The sequence below is a fragment of the Oryzias melastigma genome, linkage group LG3 (assembly GCF_002922805.2).
Source record: "Oryzias melastigma strain HK-1 linkage group LG3, ASM292280v2, whole genome shotgun sequence".
Lineage (NCBI taxonomy): Eukaryota > Metazoa > Chordata > Actinopteri > Beloniformes > Adrianichthyidae > Oryzias > Oryzias melastigma.
This window is the reverse complement of record NC_050514.1, coordinates 33,125,253-33,147,285: the sequence shown is the minus strand read 5'-3', so window position 1 is coordinate 33,147,285 and position 22,033 is coordinate 33,125,253. Positions and strand designations below refer to the sequence as shown.

Genomic DNA, 22,033 nt, shown 5'->3' with positions numbered 1-22,033 from the left:
TCTACAGGCCACATATTGGTTCAGATTTCCTGAAGGACTTTAAATCCCTCCTATAATGAAAAACAACAACAATTTTTATCTGTTTTACTGGAATTTGGTCACTTCAGGATCATAACTTTGTTTCTGGAAAGACTTTTCAGGACTCTTCAGTTTTACCTGAAGTGTAACAGGCAGAAAGTAGAATTGGCAAGTGTTTTTTCTTTTTTTTAATCATTATTCTCTCTTTAGAGCAATTATTGTGCAGTTTTTATCTTTTTGGTTTTCAGAATGGAAAGATTTTTTTAAATCAAAAAAGATTTTTGATTTATTTTTCCCTACCCCTACATTTAGCCCTCTAAACGGAGAGTTATGCTAAAAATAGTGACTATGTCTGAATTCCCACCCAAATCTCTAACTACTAAGATGAAAAATAGCCGCTGGGTTAATTTAATGTCCACTGGCCCAAATAAATTTAACAAAATTAAATTAAAGTTAACTTTTAAAGGCAACAATAACACATAAAACCACAGATTATTTGAAATTTTGTTCATTTTCTCATCAGTGATTCACTACTTCCCCAAAATAGTTACAAAATGTGCAGATTTCCTTAATTTCTGATCAGAATCACATCGAAGTATAGGAACTACAAAGACACCGTTTCCCACGATGCATTGTATTGTAGTCAACAAGGGAGCTTGCAGCCAGCGCAGCGCCAGACTTCCAGCTGCACCCGCCTGGGTAGGCGCCTTGAACCAGCCTCTTTATCGTGATATTTCCAGGATAATCGACAGGTGACGTCAGAGTCAAAACTACCCAACATGCACTGCACTGCGTCCGCCTGCATGATCTCAAACACACCTACTGTCTTTGAATTCAGACGTCACTCTTACTCGATGACATCATCAATAGCTGCCGGTCAGCATTGTTAGCGCGGAGCTGCTAGCGCTCGGGAAGTCATAGTAATAGTCGTTTTTTAACTTTAAAAAGTAAAAAGCAAAAAAACAAAAATTCATTACTTACATCTAAATATAAACTTCTGAGGATCAGAGCAGATCCACGTGAAGAAAAGAGCTTTCATTTCCACGAAAACGCGGCTCGGCCTACCAGAGGGATACAGAACTCAAAGTCCTTAAAAAACTATTTCTGAGGCCTCTTCCTGTCTAATGTCCCTTCAGTTAAAGGAGTTAGGAGTCTCGCTTCAATCACCTTTCCTGATCGGACACCTGCACAACCTCACCTGACGAACACCTGGTCTGAGGGAAGCGCCTTTCATCTTCATGTGGACATCCAGGTCAGTGTTTTGGCTTCATGCAGTTTGGATTTTTACAGATTTTTCTTAACTTTTTTTCACTTACTTAAGGGGAATAAAAATGTTTATCTTAAGAAATGAGGATGTAGCTTTCCTCCTCCCAGAATAGTTTCTCCTCATTGATTTATTTTTTTTCTTTTTCAAATAATTTTTATTTTTTTATTTGAATTATTAATATTATTATTTTTATTTATTCTATTTTAAATATATATATTTTTCTCATTGATAGGTTATAATTGCAGGTCAATCCTCCCATTAGTATTTTGGACGACTGCAGTTCCTGAGAATGAGGTGAACGTTGCAGGAATGTGTTTTCAAATGTTAAATAGTGGAAGATTTGTGGTAATGAATCCTCCAAATACTGATATTATTAAAAGAAATCGGCCCAGAGAGGCTGACAGCATGAAGGGTTGTCAGATAAAAATCTCTCTTTCTGTTGACAGATCTGATCAATTAACGCTGCAGCAGCTGAGGTGCATGAAGCTCACAAGAAACGGCTGGAAAATTGTTTTTTTTGTTTTTCAAAATAAGAAAAAAAAATATTTTTACTCACTTAATTCATCTAAAATAACCCAGGGATTCTAGCTGATTTTGAGTTTAATTCAACCAAACATTTCTAATAAGCAACAATCTAACGTTTCCTTTTTTCAAAGAGTCACTTTTGAATATTGATGCTCATTTTGGATCAGCAGAATTCTCTAAAGTACAACAGCATGACTTTGTTTCTCACACAGTTTCTGTGATTGTTCTCTGAATAATGTAACAAAGTCTTTTTATTCAAGCATGTCAGTGTTCCCACTTTAAGCCGAATAACATCTTTATGACACATGTCTATGTTATCACAGTCAGATGATTGATTTAGATGGAATTAAAGGTTAAATGTTCAGTTGAAGACGTCATTTTTTTACGTTTTTTTATTTTGTGTGAGTGATAACACCTTAAATGCTGTACAGCATTATTTCAATGACTTATTTCATTTATGTTTATATGGATGTGTGCATTTCTTTATATTATTTTATCTTTTTTAATTTTCATTTTTGTTTCTTTTTTTTCCTTTGCTATTTTTTTGGTTTTGATTGTTTGTAATTAATCAATAAAAAAAAAAAAATCCAAAAACTGATTCCAATGTCTCGACTGCATCTGTTTATACTTTAATACTTCGGTTCTAACAGAACTTATTGGTTCTGTTCTGGTTTCAGCGCTCCTGTCTGTGTGGACGGAGCGTTGTCATCGCGCTTGTGTCGATAAAGTTTGAGTGACGTGGAGCCCAGACGCCCGCTGCTCTGTTACCTTGCTGTCTACGAGCAGGTTGCGGATGCAGCCGGTGAAGTGTTTGTGCTGAAGCTGCGGGTAGATGTAGGGGATGTCCTCGTTCACGCCGCCGAGCTGCAGCACTTGACTCATGTTCAGGTGTCTGGAAGACAACGGCGCACAAAAGCAACACAACAGCATGAGGGACTTAAACAGAAACACTCTGGCTGCGTCTGTCGCCGTTAGTGCTGAAGTCTGAGTCACAAACGGTCTGTGGGTGGAAAATACGCAAACCTGCACGGGACACGCAGGTGTTCTGCTACGAAGATCAAGGCTGTAGAACGCTCAGAGAACACCTCAGTCCCACTTCAACCAGATTTTTTTTCTGTTGTACAATCCTTTCCAGGGATTTTTTACAGTTTTTATCCAAAATCTAAAAACATTTGTCGTTTTTTGAGATATATTTTATGCCCAGTGGAATTGGTTCATTAAAAATACAATTCTGGTTAGTGGGCGGGACTGTTGGCCGGGAAAACCCCCAAACTCACAGCCCATGTACGGATCAACCCCCGTATGGATGCATGTGACTATTTGCTGTTTCTCTGAACAAATACCACAAATCTAAACCATCATCAATTTAAAATACTGCTTTACTGCCATTCAAATGCTTCAACTTTGATTGGACTTTTAATGTCTTCCAAGCATTTCTCATTAATCTGATACCAGCTGAGAGTCAGTGTTGTGCCTTAATTTGTGCTTTTGTCTAAAATAAAAGGACTTGAGTCCAAACCTGACCACACAGGGAGTGGGTCAGAATCTAACCAGCGTGCAGCCTCACGGATGGAGAAGCATGCGCAGAGTTTAATCAGGCGTTTTATTAACTTTTCAGAGGAATCCTGCAGGTTAAAGACGAAAATAAAGAAACAGCACTTTCCAAGATGATCATTTTAGGAGCAGAAGTTCATAAGAAAAGACTGGAGACAGAATGGCATCCAGGGATTTGTCTGCATCACTTCACACGGAAAATACTGAAATGAGGCGGACATAATTCCAAAATGTCTTTTAACGCACGCTCAAATGCTTTATCACGGCTTTGATAATTACAGATCGAATGTTTAATATTTGTTATGTATGTGAGAAAAGTTGAAAACACCTAAATTTGTGGATTTAATGTTCTTTATTGGAGATATTCACCTGTCTGCGTTGGGTGTGACTCCAGTCACCTCACAGGAGAAGTGGTCTTCAGTGGTGACCCAGCTGCCCAGGCCCTCCTTCTCCGTCACGGCTGCGCCCGCACAGCGGTCCAGGGTGAGCTTCACCTCCTGACGGAGAAACAGGAGTATGGTGTTAATGCGTCTCCACACACGGATGAGCGAACCTCCTGCTGCTGTCGGGTCCTCGATTAGCTCCATCACCGTCGTGGGAGCAGATCGGACTCGTTTCTTTTATGAACGTAAACAGTTTTACTGCTGCCTCCTCCGCCTCCTGCTGATGAGCACCCGGCAAACGTCAGATAACTGGCTTCCACTAACAGCTCTAAACAAATAAACGGCTCTCCAATTATTTTAGTGCATTAAGTGGTCCAGGAGGGGAGCAAAAATATCCCGTTTTTGAAGGAAAACACTTATTTATTTACAATTAACATGACCTAAAGATCAAAGTTTGAACTTAATTTAAGTAGACGAACAGATTAGAGCATCAAAACTTTTGTAGAATTTGTAGATAATCATATAAAGAAAGACAGAAAATCAGAGTTAACCCTCACATGATGAGATTCTGAGTTTTTATGGTTTGTTTCAGGTTTCCTGAACACTTTAGTTTACAAAAATAATAACTTTGATGCAACTGTGACATGAATATTCCTTAATAAAGTTAGATAGATTGTATAATGTACAATAACAATAACGTTATTCATTCTAATGGTAAAAGGTGTATAGAATATACATTTAATATCATAGAAAACTGTGATGCTGCATTCACACCAATCGCAACAAAAACTGCTAACAGTTTTGTGACGCTTGTCCAAAAATGTCCTTATAAACTTGACGCTCCTGACACATGTTTATTGTAGTTTAGTTTTGACGTTTTGTGCGACCAAAGCTGAAGCAGAAAATCCTAGTACTAGTGGAGTGCAGCAGCATCATGTAAATACACGCTTTCCCTCCTCCTGCACGCGTGCCAGGACAAAGACGGCAGTCAGACTTCGCGGTAAAGCCACAGCTTTGCTGAAAAGAGCTTCAAATGCACCACAGCGATGTCGGAGCAGCGGGCGGCCGACGCTCTGCGGCTTTCTGCTTTCAATCTTCGGGGAGCAGCGCTGTCCGTGCTGCTTTTCATCTTAAGCTGTCAAACAAACAGGTCGGATAAGCCGCTGCTGATTATCCCCAACAAATGCATAGATTCAGATCTGATTTAGAATAATCACACGGTGATGCAGAGTAATCCCTGCTGTAATAACCAGAGGCTCAGTGCAGTCCTGCATTCCTGGAAACCACAGCACTGCGCTTCAGTTTACAAAATGTGCCATTATTTCACTGAGGAGTAGCAGGAGGAGAATCATTTGACTGACAAACAACAATTTTAGATCCATCACTTTTATATAATTATGATGCCACAGAAACATAAATTGTGTAAATTGTGTTACCTTTGGAGGCCTTAAATCTGCCTCTATAGTTTAGTGTAGTAGCTTCTCAGGCTGCTCTCAGGTGTCCAGAAAATATCAAAAACTGAACCTCCGAGTGGCCAAAAATAATATTACACAAGTATATGGAGGAGAAAAGTACCTAAAGATGCAGTAGGTCTTAATTTGACTATAATTGATTTAATTGAAATCCTTTTTGGGAGAAGTCAGAGTTGGAGTATTGCAATCATCCATCGCGCTCTCGTTGCAATTATCCTCATTCCTGCTGCCCAGTGGGTTTTTTTTCCTAATAAATCGCTGTAATCTTCCACATATGATTCACCGTGGATAAAAAAGCCTTTGCATAACATAATGGCTTCAATTTAACGGAATAAATTAGTCATATTTATGTGAGGTCAGACTGGAGGGAGAAAAGACAGCTTGAGTTGAGAATCCCAGTAAAGTGAAGGATCTCTGCAGCAGCTGCCATTTAAAAGCATCTCTGCATCAGCCAGAAATCTGATTAACGGGTCGCCTGTGAGCCAACGGCTCCCTAAAGTTTGGCCCATTAAACTCCATCCCTAAAACAATAGTCTGGATTGAAGTGTCTTGTTGTCCTCATGCTAGCATGCTAGCAGACATCTGTGTGATAACAGCCTATTGTTCCTCATGCGCTCCAGGCCAGATTTGAGTGGCTGTTGGAAGCTCTGCTTGAGTCCTGCAGTATCATTACAGCCGGACGTTATCACATATTTCATCAAAAACAAAAACCTGACAATTGCATCTGTTTTTTGGAAGCAGCTGGCAGGTAAAGCTCCAGAGGAGTTTAGCTGCTCATGTTATCATACATTTTCCTTTGGGATTTTTAAACACATATTTGAGTATAGGAACTCAAACATTAAATGTAAATGAAAAAAAAAAAAACACTAAACATCTATAGCTGCGTTTCTGTTACACAAATGCGCAAAACTTTATGAAATTCTAGAAATGTCGAAAAAAAAAAACTATTTCGCAATGACGCACTCAGTGCGAAGTATTGTTCTGTGCCACTCTGCCTGTATTACTGAGCGTTTCTACCAAGGCCTGGTCTTCTGTTCCTGACCCTGTTTTATTTTCTGATTGCTCGCTGCCTGCCCTGACCCTCACCTGGACTCTGATACCTCTACTCTCTTCTTGGATGATCCCATGCTCGTGATTGACCTCTGCTTGTCTGACTCTGATTTAGCTTCGTGGACTTTTATCTGTGCTTAGTTCCTGTCTGAACTAATAAACCTGCTGCAGGTGGAACCAGCTGGCTGACCGTTTGTGACAACGGTGACTCTTAATTCTAAACTGTTTCTGTTCCGATTTTTCATAGTCGATGGAAACTGGGCTATTGAGATCTAACTGTGATGAACTGTCTGCACAAGTGCTGCTGATGGCGTCCAGCCATGAAGACTCCAAAACACTGATACAGCAGAATAGAGAGGCGGAGCTTAGAGGCCCATCGCTGTAGCTCTTTGTTGCACTTGCCTCACTGATGCTGAAGTAGTTTCTTGTTTTGTTACTGCCTGTGTTTTCCATCTTTACTTTTTTTTTTTTTTTTGCAAAGTTTTACTGCGACAGACTGGCGACCTGTCCAGGGTGTACCCCGCCTTCGCCCTTCAGTTGCCGGGATAGGCTCCGGCACCCCCGCGACCCAGACAGGGAAGAAGCGGTCAAGAAAATGGATGGATGGATGGATGCAAAGTTTTAATGCCCATTTTTGGCACTTTTAGAGCACAACAAGACGGCGTGAAACTGGAATGATACAATAGTATTCTATCCTGGGAGGGGGAGGGGCTTATTATGGCACCAGAGAAGTCAACTGAAAGGTTGGAAAAAAAATCATAGAATATACATATAATTTTTTGTAACTCACTAATTTATATTTACATTGTCTTTGTTGAAGTTAAGCTACAGTTACATTTCTGTGAATAAACAAACAGAAGCTAACTCAATCCAGTTTGATCCTTTAAAACTTTATTTTTTTGTTTATATACTAATTTTATCACACAACTCCAAGAAAACAAGTTGGTAGATTAACTTTACAAAACTACATTTCAACTCTTCAAGATGTTACTTGGTTAAAATTACTACTAGAATTTGCAGCATTTTGTTTGTTGACTAAAACGATGCAAAATTTGAGATCTTCTCTTCAGATTGGTTGTTGATTGTTTAAGCTGTACTTTGTCATATCGCTTCAAAAATGTTAAAACCTCCATTGGATTGTCTTTGAAGCATTTTTGTGTTAAAAAATTTACAAATATGACCATCAAAAATATGTTTTTAAATTTATTTCAATCTGGATTGGAGGGACATTAAAGGAAACCCTTAAAAAAGAAAATTGAAGCAACAATTACGAATATAATTAAATAAAATTGAAAACAATGTATGTTTATGATCACTTTACTGATTTTTATTTTAAATCTAAGTTTAATGTTGTTCTGTAATGCAGAAAACAGTCCCATGCTTTTATTTTGTAGTATGGATAAAGTTTTCGGCCTCTTTGAGCTGATGTTCGGCTTCACGTTTCTCTTCTGTGAAGTGTGAACTCCATCAGGTGCAGCGCTGACCACGTCTGCGTTTCATGGCTCTCACCTTGCTGTTGCTGCGCACGTCCAGCCGATGCCACCGCCTGTCAGCCACATTCACGTTGCCTGGCAACTGTAACACCACGGTGCCGGAGCCGTGGTTGATTTTTAAGGTGGGGGTCCCATCTATTAGCTCTGGATGAGGAGAGAGTGGGAAACAAATGGAGAAGACGGGGAGAACTGTGAGTCGGTTTGTTTTAAACACACTTTTGTTCATCAGGACACAACACTGCAACAGGCGGGAAACTATTCCTGTGTGAGAACCACCACATAATAAAGAATATTACATATCACAGACTTCTACATAGGAAACCACATAGTCAGTGTTGTTTCTGCATATTAACTTTAATGAGGATTATTGCACACAGGCGGTTGTGATGTGTTTTTTTGCTTCGTGGCGCTCGCCAAACATCAGACAAAAGTTATTACATTCTATTTCCCGACTTACTCGAATGGGAAATTAAAAGTTAATGAAGTGGTTAAGAAAGCTTGTGTGCTTTCATCATATGTAAGGAATTATGTGAATGCATGACAATCGACCGGCTCTGACGATCCATCAGCGCACAAACCGAACTGTACACGCTCATGCTGACACTCAATTAGCAGAAATCATCTTTGTGTTTGGAAATGGTGCAAAAACAGGGCCGGTTGTCATGGACACGTTCCTGTACGTCCAGAGTCACGTGAGCTCACTCTTACCCAAAAATCTGTCGTTTTCTAGGACATAGTTTCTGCAGAGCAGCTGTCGCTCATTAGAAATTCACTGTTGAGTTGTGGGAGGGACTCTTGGTGCGAGGTAACCCCATCCCGCCATGGGAACTTGTGACCCGCCCATGGTACTTTCTACGACACAAATAAGATCTTCCTCAAACTACATTTTTATCTATCTAAAGAAATACTCAGAAATGAGCCTATTTTCTTCATATACAGTAATCAATAAATAATTAGAATTCCCATCAGAGCGGGTCTTTAAAGTTGTACCAAAATGGTGATTGAGATGACTGCAGACGTCATGATGCTTTGCTCTTTGGGAATCACTGTTTGGAAGTTGTTCATCTCGGCAATGCTGGGTCTTGCTGGGATCAGGGTGTCATGTTTGGACTCACTGCTCACCACACTGGGCAGGTGACGTGTTTACAGGTGTTGTGGGAAGTTGACCCAGCAGCGTTTCAAGACGAGTCCATCAAGTAAGGAGCTGGACTGTGATTACTCAAGGAGGACCAGTTTTGTTTTCAGCTTGTAATGAGGCTTCCTTCCAGGACAGTAGTTTCACCATTGACTGTATCTGAGAACTGGATCGAGGGAGTGTGACTTAACCCATAAAAAAATGGTTTACTTCCAGCTCCAACCAATTAGTTATTTCATTCAGCATTCCTTTTGTGATACAGACACAGACGATACAAACATTAACTATACAGACACCAGAGACACGGAAACCAAAGATATGGACACCAAAGATACAGACGCCGGCGATACGGACATTGACCATACGGACACAGACGATACAGACATCGACGATACAGACATCGACGATACAGACACCAGAGACACGGAAACCAAAGATACAGACGCCGACGATACGGACATTGACCATACGGACATGTCCAACCAGACGACGGCAGTAACCAATGATTGGTCCGAGAGCACGTTTCTACGGCAATCAGGATTGCGCTTGTTGAAAGCGGCGATATGAAATCTGTCAATCAAACGTTGGAGCCTGTAGGCACCACCTACTTTTATTGAGACATCTGATTGGTCAGTTTATGACTTCAACAACTTGTAAAAACAGAATAAAAAAGAATAAGAACATGTTTAAAAAACGGGCATCAGAGAACTAATGTTTATTCTGACATAGAATGACTGAGTAATAGTTTTTGTTATTTTAGTTTGGGGTTGGACCTTGGTAGTCTTAGTTTTCTGGCTTTGTTTATTTGTTTTCTTTAGGTAGTTTTGGTTTGGAGCTGCTGACTCTGACGGTCGACATGGCTGGGTCAGCAGTCTCCATGACTTATTTTATGTTTGGTCGAGGAGCCACCATGGAGAGATGAAAGATCTGGAGCTGCAGGTTGTAGACCTCTGGTTTAGACCGAAATACTTTTTTTTTCACATTTCTATCAATTTATGATCTCAGTAAGAATAGAATTTGAGATCCAATCTGGTATTAGCACCAATTTGTTTTGGTTTTGGACACTAAAGGAGGCAAAGAAGTATTGAAACAATGTTAAACGTGAATGATCCCACTAGAACTTTCCATAAAAACCTGATCATACAAATGTTTTCTGCATTAGAACCACTTTTCGCTAAAGTATCTACTGAGCTTGAGTACCCAGTAACCACCTTGGTTTGCGAGTGTGCCACCACAGCAGCCCTTCCCTCATTATGCAGCCAAACTGCAGCCACTTGGAGTTTTGCTTTGTAATTGTGTTGTGAATTGAGGCCCAAAGTCAATCCTGCATCATGTCTCCGCAGCCTCTGTTGAATAAAATAATACAAACGTGTCCTCCCAGTACATGTTCAATAGCTTATTGCTCCTAATTTTCCCCACAGCCACCCCGGAGTTCCCGTCCTCCACACCCACTGCCAGAAAATTAAAGACTCATTTTGCACTTAAGCATTTGCTCCTAAGGTTTCATTTCCAAAACTCCCTGTTGGCTCCTTGCTGTTAAATTATGGCCTGAAAAATGGAGGTTTCAGTCGAATTATAATTAACAGAGAAAAGTTGAAAAAGTCCACAGTGAATTTCCCTAACCTCTACACTCCTGCATTTATTCTCAGTTGAAGTTGGAAGTCAGCCCAGGCAGAAAACCTCCGTCTTTTCTCGGGGCTCTTTTCCCGACTTCAGAACAGCTTTCGTCACCCCCCCTTCGCTGCACACAAAGTACATCAGCTCTTTCATCTGCTTTCAGCTTCTCCTTCATTCTCTTAACTTAGCGAGAACAATCATCTGCAAATGTGAGCACCTATCCGTCTCCTGGCTCTTCTGACACGTCAGCAGGCTGGCATCACTCAGCACTCTCCTCCTGCTGGTTTAACAGACAAGCCAAAAACTGCCAGTCACTGGAGTGCACGCTTCCAAAAAAGGCTTTTATTTCGAAAATTTACCGCTTTGAAATGCTGAAGTTTATTTTACTGATCAATTCCAACTGGGAAATTGGAGCCAAACGTGTTCTGATGAGCAAAATCACCTTTCTTTATTCCAACAAGGGACGTTGCCTGGATCTATTTTCTCTTCTGTAAGCAGGAAACATCTAATTAACTTTAATTCAACCAGAAACGACAAAAAAACCAGAAGTCTTTTTCTGTTCAGTGTTGTCCTTCAAACATCTGAGAACATTTCTCTTTTCTCTGCAGATTTTTTCTGCCTAAACACACAGCATGCATGTTTAAATGAAATATAGGAGAGCACTTCAGAAATCTCACTAATTCAGCCTCTCCTTAGAAACGTGTAAATTATCTATCAGAGGTGGAATTGAATCGTTCTTTTAGTTTTTAAAGCGATCAGAGATTCTTCAAGGAGATGAGGACACCCTCCAGATTTAGAAAAGGAGTAATGAAAGGAGGATGTGAGGCAGTAGGAAAAAGAGGATGCAGAAGTGACGAAGAGAGAAAAAACAGAAAGAGGCGACGTGACAAACGGCTGGAATGGAATCAGAAGGAGAGTGGGAAGAAGCTGATGAAAGATGACAGGCAGGACGATAAATAGAGAGAAAAATGAATGACAAATCAACAATGCAGACAAAACAAAAGCAGATAGGAAAGCTGGAAAAGAAAACGGGAGGAGCAGGAGTGGAAAGGAGGAGAAGAGGAACTGGATCAAAGGAGGACGACTGATGTTCCAACAGATCTACTGTAGAGTAAAAACAGATTCTAATTCCTTGTAAGATGGAAGCAAACATAAAGCTGCATTTACATCTCATAAAAACACAAATACTTCCTTGATTGATACATTTTAACATAATGCTTTAGTACAATCTTTTAAAGTCTCACTCTGATCATCCTTTAATCGATTCTAAACGTGTTCCCAGTGGTCCTTGAAGTATGATTACAGCATTTTTAGTTAAAGTTTTTAAAAAAAATGTGTTGTTTTCTAGGACAGAGTTTCTGCAGAGCGGCTGCAGTTCATTAGAATTTTGCCTCTGAGTTGTGGGCGGGGCTGTTGGTGCAGAGTAAGCCCGCCCACACATCCTGTCACATTCTCTCCTGGGAGCTTGAGTGGGACCTGGTGGCAGAAAAGATGGCGGCTGAAAATCATTAGCCGGAAATAAGTCCAAGACTGGAATATCATAACACCAAGCCCCACCCCCCGACACACACACCACCACAGTTTTTGTTCAAAAAATATTCGTTTTTGGTCGAAAAAGACTCATTTGACCGGCAACCCTAACAGATATGTTTTTTGTTTCTGTCCAAACCTACGATTCTCTTTGACACAATCAATGCAGAGAAAAGCGGTTTTGCGTTGGGAAGCAACACTTTAAAGCAGCTTTTCACTGATATGCAACACATGACTATAAAGTGCTATATATCGATGCAAAGCCGCTTTTCTCCTCTACAGGATAAGCTGATCGCATAAAGGGTTGAAGCTAACTGCAGTCAAACGTAAACAGGTCTGGAGCTAAAGCTCCAATGTAAGATCTGAATAAAGCGTTTACCTTCTTTTGACAGATTTTAAGTTAATCCTGAACTCTAAAAAAAAGTTTTAGTAAAATTGGCTACAACTCTCAAATCTTGTGGAATTTCTGCTTCTGGCTAATGATTTTCAGCCGCCATCTTGTCTGCTTACAGCCCCTCACACCCCCAACTTAACATTAACGGTGCAACAAAAATGGCGAGCAATATGGGAGCTATCCAGTCGTACATGTTAGATCCAGATTCCAGCTCAGATAGGAAAATAGGATTTTTTTTCAAACTGCATTTTTAACTCTGAGCCTGATTCACAATGATTTGAATAAATAAATACTCAAAATTAATCTCAATATTTCTAATATATGTCCTCCACCATCAGAAAAATGCCACAAGAACATGTTAAAAACACAATTTTCTTTGGAGTGGGTCTTCAAGACTTTTTTCAACAAATAAATGTGTTGACATTGATACGACATTATTATTGAGAATTGTGATGCTCCTTTTTTAAATAATTTTCCTTTTAAAAGTTGTCGTCACATTTTTCAAGTGTCTTCTATTGTGTGTGAAGGTTGTGCATTTTTAAAGAAAAGAAACGTGACAAAGAAATATTTCTGTAAAATCTTAATATATTTTTTTCAGAATTAAAGCTGAAACTCCAGTAAAGAATATTTTTAACACTAGAATTCCTAAGCCTGCGCAAATTTGCGCAGGGAAGAGTTCCCCCCCTCTAGTCCGAGAGCCCATTGTTGTGTCATGGTGGGTCACTGATGAGCCATTAACTTGCCCATGTATATGTTAATGCAGCATGTAGTACCTAATGTGTATTTGAACTAACAGGTTGTGTGGGGGTTGGAGTTTTGGCTTTCCTGCTTTTACTCACATTTGAACCAAAGTTCCATCTCATTCCTAACCCAGAGTTCAATATGATGTTGCTCCACCTTTTGCTGCTATTGCAGCTTCAACTCTTCTGGGAAGGCTGTCCACAAGGTTGAGGAGAGTATTTATAAGAACTCTGGATCATTCTTCCAAAAGCTCATTGGTCAGGTCACACTGATGTTGGTGGAGAAGGTCTGGCTCTCAGTCTCTGCTCTAATTCATCTCAAAGGTGTTCTAAGGTGTTCAGTTCAGGACTCTCTCCTCCATGTCTTTATGGACCTTGCTTTGTGCTCTGGTGCACAAAAATGTTGGAAGAGGAAGAGCCCGCTCCAAACTGTTCCCACTAAGGTTGGGAGCATTGTCCAAATTGTGTTAAAAATATTTCTTTCACCTGCAGTGAACAGTTTTGAGGTAAAAATAAAATTTAAAAGTAAAAACAAATATTTCATGTGGACTATTCCTGAGCGGGATTCAAACCCATGACCTTCTGAATGTGAGTCCGCAGCCATAACCACTTGACCGTCTAGTGGCGGAATCTGGAATGCATGTCAAACTTAAATTTAAACATGATATTCTGCATTGCGCAATCAGGAAGTTATTGTTGATGGTTTAAAGGCATTTGTCTGTGTTAAAAATATTTCTTTCACCTGCAGTGAACAGTTTTGAGGTAAAAATAAAATTTAAAAGTAAAAACAAATATTTCATGTGGACTATTCCTGAGCGGGATTCGAACCCATGACCTTCTGAATGTGAGTCCGCAGCCATAACCACTTGACCGTCTAGTGGCGGAATCTGGAATGCATGTCAAACTTAAATTTAAACATGACATTCTGCATTGCGCAATCAGGAAGTCATTGTTGATGGTTTAAAGGCATTTGTCTGTGTTAAAAATATTTCTTTCACCTGCATTGAACAGTTTTGAGGTAAAAATAAAATTTAAAAGTAAAAACAAATATTTCATGTGGACTATTCCTGAGCGGGATTCGAACCCATGACCTTCTGAATGTGAGTCCGCAGCCATAACCACTTGACCGTCTAGTGGCGGAATCTGGAATGCATGTCAAACTTAAATTTAAACATGACATTCTGCATTGCGCAATCAGGAAGTCATTGTTGATGGTTTAAAGGCATTTGTCTGTGTTAAAAATATTTCTTTCACCTGCATTGAACAGTTTTGAGGTAAAAATAAAATTTAAAAGTAAAAACAAATATTTCATGTGGACTATTCCTGAGCGGGATTCGAACCCATGACCTTCTGAATGTGAGTCCGCAGCCATAACCACTTGACCGTCTAGTGGCGGAATCTGGAATGCATGTCAAACTTAAATTTAAACATGACATTCTGCATTGCGCAATCAGGAAGTCATTGTTGATGGTTTAAAGGCATTTGTCTGTGTTAAAAATATTTCTTTCACCTGCATTGAACAGTTTTGAGGTAAAAATAAAATTTAAAAGTAAAAACAAATATTTCATGTGGACTATTCCTGAGCGGGATTCGAACCCATGACCTTCTGAATGTGAGTCCGCAGCCATAACCACTTGACCGTCTAGTGGCGGAATCTGGAATGCATGTCAAACTTAAATTTAAACATGACATTCTGCATTGCGCAATCAGGAAGTCATTGTTGATGGTTTAAAGGCATTTGTCTGTGTTAAAAATATTTCTTTCACCTGCATTGAACAGTTTTGAGGTAAAAATAAAATTTAAAAGTAAAAACAAATATTTCATGTGGACTATTCCTGAGCGGGATTCGAACCCATGACCTTCTGAATGTGAGTCCGCAGCCATAACCACTTGACCGTCTAGTGGCGGAATCTGGAATGCATGTCAAACTTAAATTTAAACATGACATTCTGCATTGCGCAATCAGGAAGTCATTGTTGATGGTTTAAAGGCATTTGTCTGTGTTAAAAATATTTCTTTCACCTGCATTGAACAGTTTTGAGGTAAAAATAAAATTTAAAAGTAAAAACAAATATTTCATGTGGACTATTCCTGAGCGGGATTCGAACCCATGACCTTCTGAATGTGAGTCCGCAGCCATAACCACTTGACCGTCTAGTGGCGGAATCTGGAATGCATGTCAAACTTAAATTTAAACATGACATTCTGCATTGCGCAATCAGGAAGTCATTGTTGATGGTTTAAAGGCATTTGTCTGTGTTAAAAATATTTCTTTCACCTGCATTGAACAGTTTTGAGGTAAAAATAAAATTTAAAAGTAAAAACAAATATTTCATGTGGACTGTTCCTGAGCGGGATTCGAACCCATGACCTTCTGAATGTGAGTCCGCAGCCCTAACCACTTGACCGTCTAGTGGCGGAATCTGGTATGTAAGTCAAACTTAAATTTAAACATGACAATCTGCATTGCGCAATCAGGAAGTCCTCAATCAGTTAAAGGCATTTGTCTGTGTTAAAAATATTTCTTTCACCTGCATTGAACAGTTTTCAGGTAAAAATAAAATGTTCATGGTTTAAAAGCGTCAAAAATGAATCACCCCCCCCCCCCATATCACTAGTTTGTCATTTATTGTATTTGTCTGTGTTAAAAATACTTCTTTCACCTGCAAATTTAAACCTTACAATCTGCATTGCGAAATCAGGAAGTCATTGTTGATGGTTTAAGGTGATCACCACAACACTACTTTGAGAAGGGGAGGGGGGCTTTGCAGCAGAAGCTGAAAGTTCCAGGGATTCTAGTGTTAAGCACCTTTTTCATGTAGAGGAACTCCAGCTGACGCCCACACAGACACTTTCTCCAATAAAACCTCAAGAACTGATGTTGATTCAACCAGAGAAGTCGCTTCAGCCTCCAGCAAAGGGATCATGATGATGACGGTCACATCCGCTACTGAAAGACTCTAGATTTCATCTGAGGGTTCAGAAGTCGAGAAACTTTCATTTTTAGTTTTTACTTAGTTTTTAACACGATACATACTGTCACTGTAGAGAATAACAGATCTAAAAGAGAATTAATCTTCAAAAAAACAACATTAAAGAACAACGCTTTTACTTTAAAAGTTTTAATTTTTAATAAAAATGTTTGTGCATTGTTTTAAACCACATGTGTCTAAGTCAAGGCCCGGGGGCCGGATCCGGCCCTCCGCGTAACTCTATCCGGCCCTCCAGATTATTTTATTTTATGTAACTCTTTCCATTATCTTGCAGTTATTTCTAACTTGTATAATTTTGACAAGATATATTTTTATGGAGTATAAAATATTGAAAATGATTTAAGGTTTAAGTTGATTTATTCCAGGATAATAGTCCTGACTTTTTATTATTCATAATTACGTAAAAAGTTACAGTTTTAAAGTTTTAAAAATTGGCATTCTGCTAGTTTTTTTGACTATTTTGACATTTAATAAGATTTTTTTAGGCTATTTAGGAGTTTAGCTAATATTTTAGCTACATGCTAGCTGTTTCGACTAATTTAGGTTTTTCTTTTTAAGATTTTTAGGTTTTTTAGAGTTTAGCTAACATTTACACACTTAGCTATTTTGGCTAATTTAGGCTTTTTTCAGTTTTTTATGATATTTTGAAGCTTAGATATTTTTTTCAGCGACATGCTAGCTGTTTCAGCAAATCTAATTTTTTTTTTTTTTTAGCCTAATTTGGCATTTAGTTAATATTTTAGCTGGCTATCAGCTTCAGCGTTTTCCACTATCGGCTTTAGTATTTTTAGCTATCAATTTCAGCATCCTCAGCTGTCAGCACTAGCATCTTTCGCGGCCAAATTCAGCTTCCAGCATTCACAATAGCATTATCACAGGTAATGCTATATATCTAGTTCAAAATTATAATAAAAAGTTACCCTTTTAAAGTTTAAAAAATTAGTTTAAGAGTGTTCAATAAATGTTTCTAATGTTCGATCTAATGTGTGTTTTGGATTTTGGCCCCTAAAAACAATTAAAAATTAAAAAATCTTTTATATAAAAGTCAGTTTTTTAAACCTTTATCTGCCAAATCAAAGAAACAGGAAGAGATTTGATGTTTTTGTTTGTTTTTTTAGTGAAATATTGATGACTTCTTGTCCGCGTCTTGTTCCTTTCTGCGGTCTGTTCTGATTTGTTTGATTATTTTATGAGCATCAAGGTTTAGTTGCAGGTGAAGCTGCTAAAAGCTTAAATGAACCGCTTATTATTTAATGATCAGAATCGAGGCCATGAGGATCCTCTATATGATGAAGATTATCTCATGAATGTCAAAGCTGAACTGACGTTTGGAGATTCAAACAAAACCAAAATCTCATTTTTCTGCTGCGTTTTTGCATAATCAATATTTAATATTCTATTTTCCTTCTTTTTGTAGCTGATGCTTAAAAACATGCAAAAATAAAGGAGAATCTGAACATGATCTTCCTGCGTCTCGGATGCTCTGCAGCTTCACGATCGGGACAAGACTTTGCTCTTAAAGGCCTCATGCACACGACCGCTCTTGTTCTCCGCCGCTCATACGTAATTCATCACTTCCTCCTCTGAGCGAGACAAGAGCCAGAGAGAGCGCTAAAGAGCGTGCTTTGTCTACAACGCCGCTCTGAACTCCAACGGAGTTGGGAGCTCTTAAATATAAAAAATGTCCTTCTCCTCTGACAGCCTGAGGATACGCAGGAGTCAAACCAAGAGCATGCAGGCTGCATAAACAGCATTACAAATCACACACTCACAAACACTGCGTCCGCGGACGCTAAAGCCCACAGAAGTCAGTCTGAGCACAAATCAGCAGGCGAAACAGCAAGTTTACAGCACAAAGCTTCTTGTACAAACGATCTGTCAGATAGCTTGCCAGCCCTGCAGACCGAGCTTCCTGGATCTCTGCATCCAGCAGCTGCTTCTGTTCCAAAGCCTGAGCTGCTGTGTGTGTGAAGGTGAAAGCCAAAGCAAATCTATGTATTTATGTGAGCTGCAGCTTTCTATATTCTTTATCTTTTATGATCCATTCAGCTTTCAATATTATATTTGTATACTGGCTTCACATGAAATAATACGCAGCTGTGTTTGGAGGATAAAATAATCTTCCAGGTTTAGCGGAAAGCCATTACCTGACGCTCACACTGACTTCTCTAAAGCGTTTTTGTGTTTCCACGAATTCTATTTCCTGCTGATCTTTATTTATTAATAGAAAAACATAAACAGAATTTGCATGTAGATGTTAGAGTGAGTTTAAATAGATTAAATATATCTTCTTAAAGATGCACTCCAATGAAAAAAAATGTTTTTAGTGATTTTAATGTGTTCTTGTGGCATTAATTTAGTACGTAATAGAAATTCTGAGTATTTTTTTATTCAAATTGTTGCTAATCAGAAGGTGGTTTAGAAAATATTGTCATTTTGATGGAAAATACGCAGAGGAAGCCACAATCTTCCTGCTCCGCTCGATTCTGATGCCTCCACTTACAGACAAATAGATCCATGAACGTCTTTGTTTTCCTGGTCTGAGCTGGAATCTGGATCTAAACTGGATCACTCTGATCTTGTTCTCTGTTTTTGTTGCGCTGGTGAAGTTCGGTTGGTGGTGTGAGAGTGCATGTAAACAGATGGGAAGAGGGGGTGGGGTTGCTCCACACCAACAGTTCTGACCACAATGATCGAAAAGGATCTTTAATGAGAATTTAAAGGGTAACCAAACACTAAATCAATGTTTTTTTGTCTGTTGACCTCTATAAATGAGGTTTTAAAAGTGCTGTCTGTTGCCACATTTTTGACAAATTATAATAAACTTCCTGAATTATAGTCCAGAATCGCCTGTGTGCCCCCTACAGGTTGGACGGAAGTATTACAGTTGAATTTTATGATTGGTCACCTGATGAGAGTCCCAGAAGTTTCACGTCGTCATCATGCTCTGCAGCTCCAGGATAAAAGCCCCGCCTGTAAATGACCTCTAGATTCAGAACATCACCGTTTTATTTTTTAATTCCCTTTTTTTGTATAACGTGATTGTGGCTTTTATTTTGAAGGAATGTAAAGACGCGCTAAACCGGAAGGCTGCATGTAGTTTGTGTCTACCAAAACGGTTAAAAAACAAAGTTAAAGGTTTAACAAACTAAAGTTTACAGCATCTAATAGCCTCCAACTGTCCTGTTGTGTTACCCTTTAACTAAAGCTTTCATAAAACTGACCTACGTCCGAATTCCTTCCCTACTGCTGCCCAAATCCACTAATTCCAATATCAAGTGCACTCAAAATTTACCATAAGTCTTTGCAAAAAACTAACGCAACTTTTAAAATGATTTTGTTATCAGGCAAGCAATTTAAATCACACCTGACATGTTTCGACGGAGACATTGTGTCTTCATCAGATTAGCGAATATAGACCACAATGCATTGCGGTCGAACAATTTTGAACAAAAAAACTTGCTCAAATGTGATTTTTGAATAAACCATACACATTTTCACTATCAGAACACAGTGGAGTCATATAAACGTGAAATGTTTGTTTTGGTTCAATTTTATGAAATCGGTGAAATCATATCCGGCGTTTAGAGAAACGAAAGAAAAGTAGTGACCATTTGGAGCCTCACATCCTGTGTGGTGTGGTCCACTTTAGGACAGTTTACCTCATAAACGATGGATCGAAGGTGATCTATGGAGTTTCATGTTTTTCAAGTATTTTGTAGTTTTAAAATCACAACACATTTTCATCTGCAAACATTATCGTCCAAGTGCTTAATACATTTCTGCTTTTGCTATAACCCTAACCCTGATCTGAAATATTCTGAAATGATCAACCAATCAACACCTTTCTCCTGTCAGCAGCCAATCAGCATGCAGTCTCTCACTAGGCAATCACAATGGAAAAAGTTATTCTGTTTAATTATCTTTGGTTTGTGAATTTAATCGCATTTCTAAAACCAAGAGAATCAATGACTTCAGTGAACTGAATCCTAAAAAGTGTTTTGTTCCTGAAAATGTTGTTAATGTCAGAAAATATGAGCCCATAGCTTTATTTTAAGTATCAATGTTTAATTTAACATTTAATGATCATAATTCCTCATTTTATTCTGGAATATTATTTAAAAAATGGAAAGTTTCTGCATGAGAACTAAATTGTATTTACTTTTATTTTATTATTTAGCACAAAGTTAAACTGGTGTTGCAAAGCACAACATTTATCTCCATTTGTATTTTTTTTTTTTTACAATTTGCTTGCAGGTGCAAAACGTTAACATGTGTGGACATCGTTTGAGAGCTAAAACATGACTTATGAGGGAATAAACGTTCAAACCAAAGTGGACCTGAGGAACAAATGTATCCGGGAATGGTTCCGATGTAAGCAACCTTGTAGGTTGGATTTTGTGGCATAATCCTGTTTTTGGAAAAGGTCTTTGCATATTCCTGCTCAGGCCTCGCTTTTATTTCCTGAGAACAAACTGGAGCTCCGCTTGGCACAAACCGAGAACTGCATGAACACCAGCTCCCCGAGTTTAAAAGGTTCTCATGGAAATGTTTCACATGCCGGTGAAGGTAAGTGGATTTTAAAATTCAACGTTCTGGCAGTTCCCACAACACAAAGAGGCTGGTTTAGGTCTGCGTTCGGTTTAAGCTCTGGAATATTTCCTTCTGCGAGCGGCTGAAAAGTGAGCGCGGTTGGCTGGTGGTGTTCACACTGAATGCCTTACACCTTCTCCGTCCTACACAGCCGGCTGGCTTGGCACAGCTGCCCTCTGGCAGGAGAAAGGAAGGATGAGTGGGAAGCTTTGGAACAGCAAAGCAGCTTCTCCATCACAGGCTGAAGGTGTGTGTGCAGGAAAATATGTGCATGTGAGGGACTGAAGAGTCCGTGATGAATGAGGTCAGTCGCCACAGGCAGCATCACAATCCCAACATGCACTGCATGAGGGGATGAATATGTAGAATTTCACAATAAGAAAAAATGACGTTACTTTTATCAGATCTATTTAAAATCCTCCATTATTTCCTCTCATATTTGTGGAATTCATCATGGTACTAAAATAAATGTGTTTAAAATAGAAAATCAGCCTTAATCCCAAAGACTTTAATGGAAAATTTATATTAGAAAAAGCTTTAAACTATTTTTGGTGTTAGAAATGTGTTTGTTTTTGTTACTTTTCATCTTAAATTTTCATTATTTTTAAATAATAATCAATAGAAGAAAAAAAAATCATCCTTAAAGTTTGAGGCGCTGCAGGTTCTTGGGTTGTCCGGGTCTGTGGAGGTTCATCTCAACCCTTTTGCACCAGTGATTATAGCACCAACGGTTGCAGTTATGCTGCATCACGCCGGTCACATGTTCTAGAACACGCCGTCCTGGTGTCATAAACACTCGGCAGGAGGAGCTCACACTGGACCAGAACCACACAGGCAGATAGCGGCAGGAAGGGGAATCTTTATTTTGTTTTTACGGTTTACTAGCACTTCTCTGCCTCCTACTACTGGTGCATGCTGGGAGCACGAAGTCACATCGGTGCAAATCCTACAATTCTTGCTCCAAACTTTTTTTTTTTTTTATAGCTCTCTTCCTATAAATGCACGATTTGGTGTCATTTAATTCTGGCCGGACACAAACCGCGACTGTTAGTTTCTCAGCTTAACATCTATAAATCATTACGACTAGTTCCATAAATTAACTTTTGATTTTTTTTTTCTTGAGGATTTTTATTTCATTAGTCTTTATTGACAGGTTGTGAAAAAATGTGTTACTTATGTTGTTGTTCCTTAGCAGTAGTTAAAAAATGAAGGATAACTGTGACTTGCTACGTACTTAAATATATATAAAATATATATAAAATAAATATT

The 22,033-nt window shown here is 38.9% G+C and overlaps 1 protein-coding gene across 4 annotated transcripts in view; it reads right to left on the bottom strand.

Annotated features, from left to right (window-relative positions):
• Window positions 1–22,033, bottom strand: part of si:ch211-186j3.6 (neural-cadherin) — a 482,505-nt gene that overhangs the window by 108,200 nt on the left and 352,272 nt on the right. For all 4 annotated transcript variants that reach the window (XM_036211377.1, XM_024294975.2, XM_036211378.1 and 1 more), the window contains 3 exons: window positions 7,779–7,906; window positions 3,734–3,861; window positions 2,579–2,702 (listed from right to left, as the gene is read on the bottom strand). In XM_036211377.1, coding sequence (XP_036067270.1) covers window positions 2,579–2,702; window positions 3,734–3,861; window positions 7,779–7,906 — 380 coding nt within the window. The remainder of the gene's footprint in view (window positions 1–2,578; window positions 2,703–3,733; window positions 3,862–7,778; window positions 7,907–22,033) is intronic.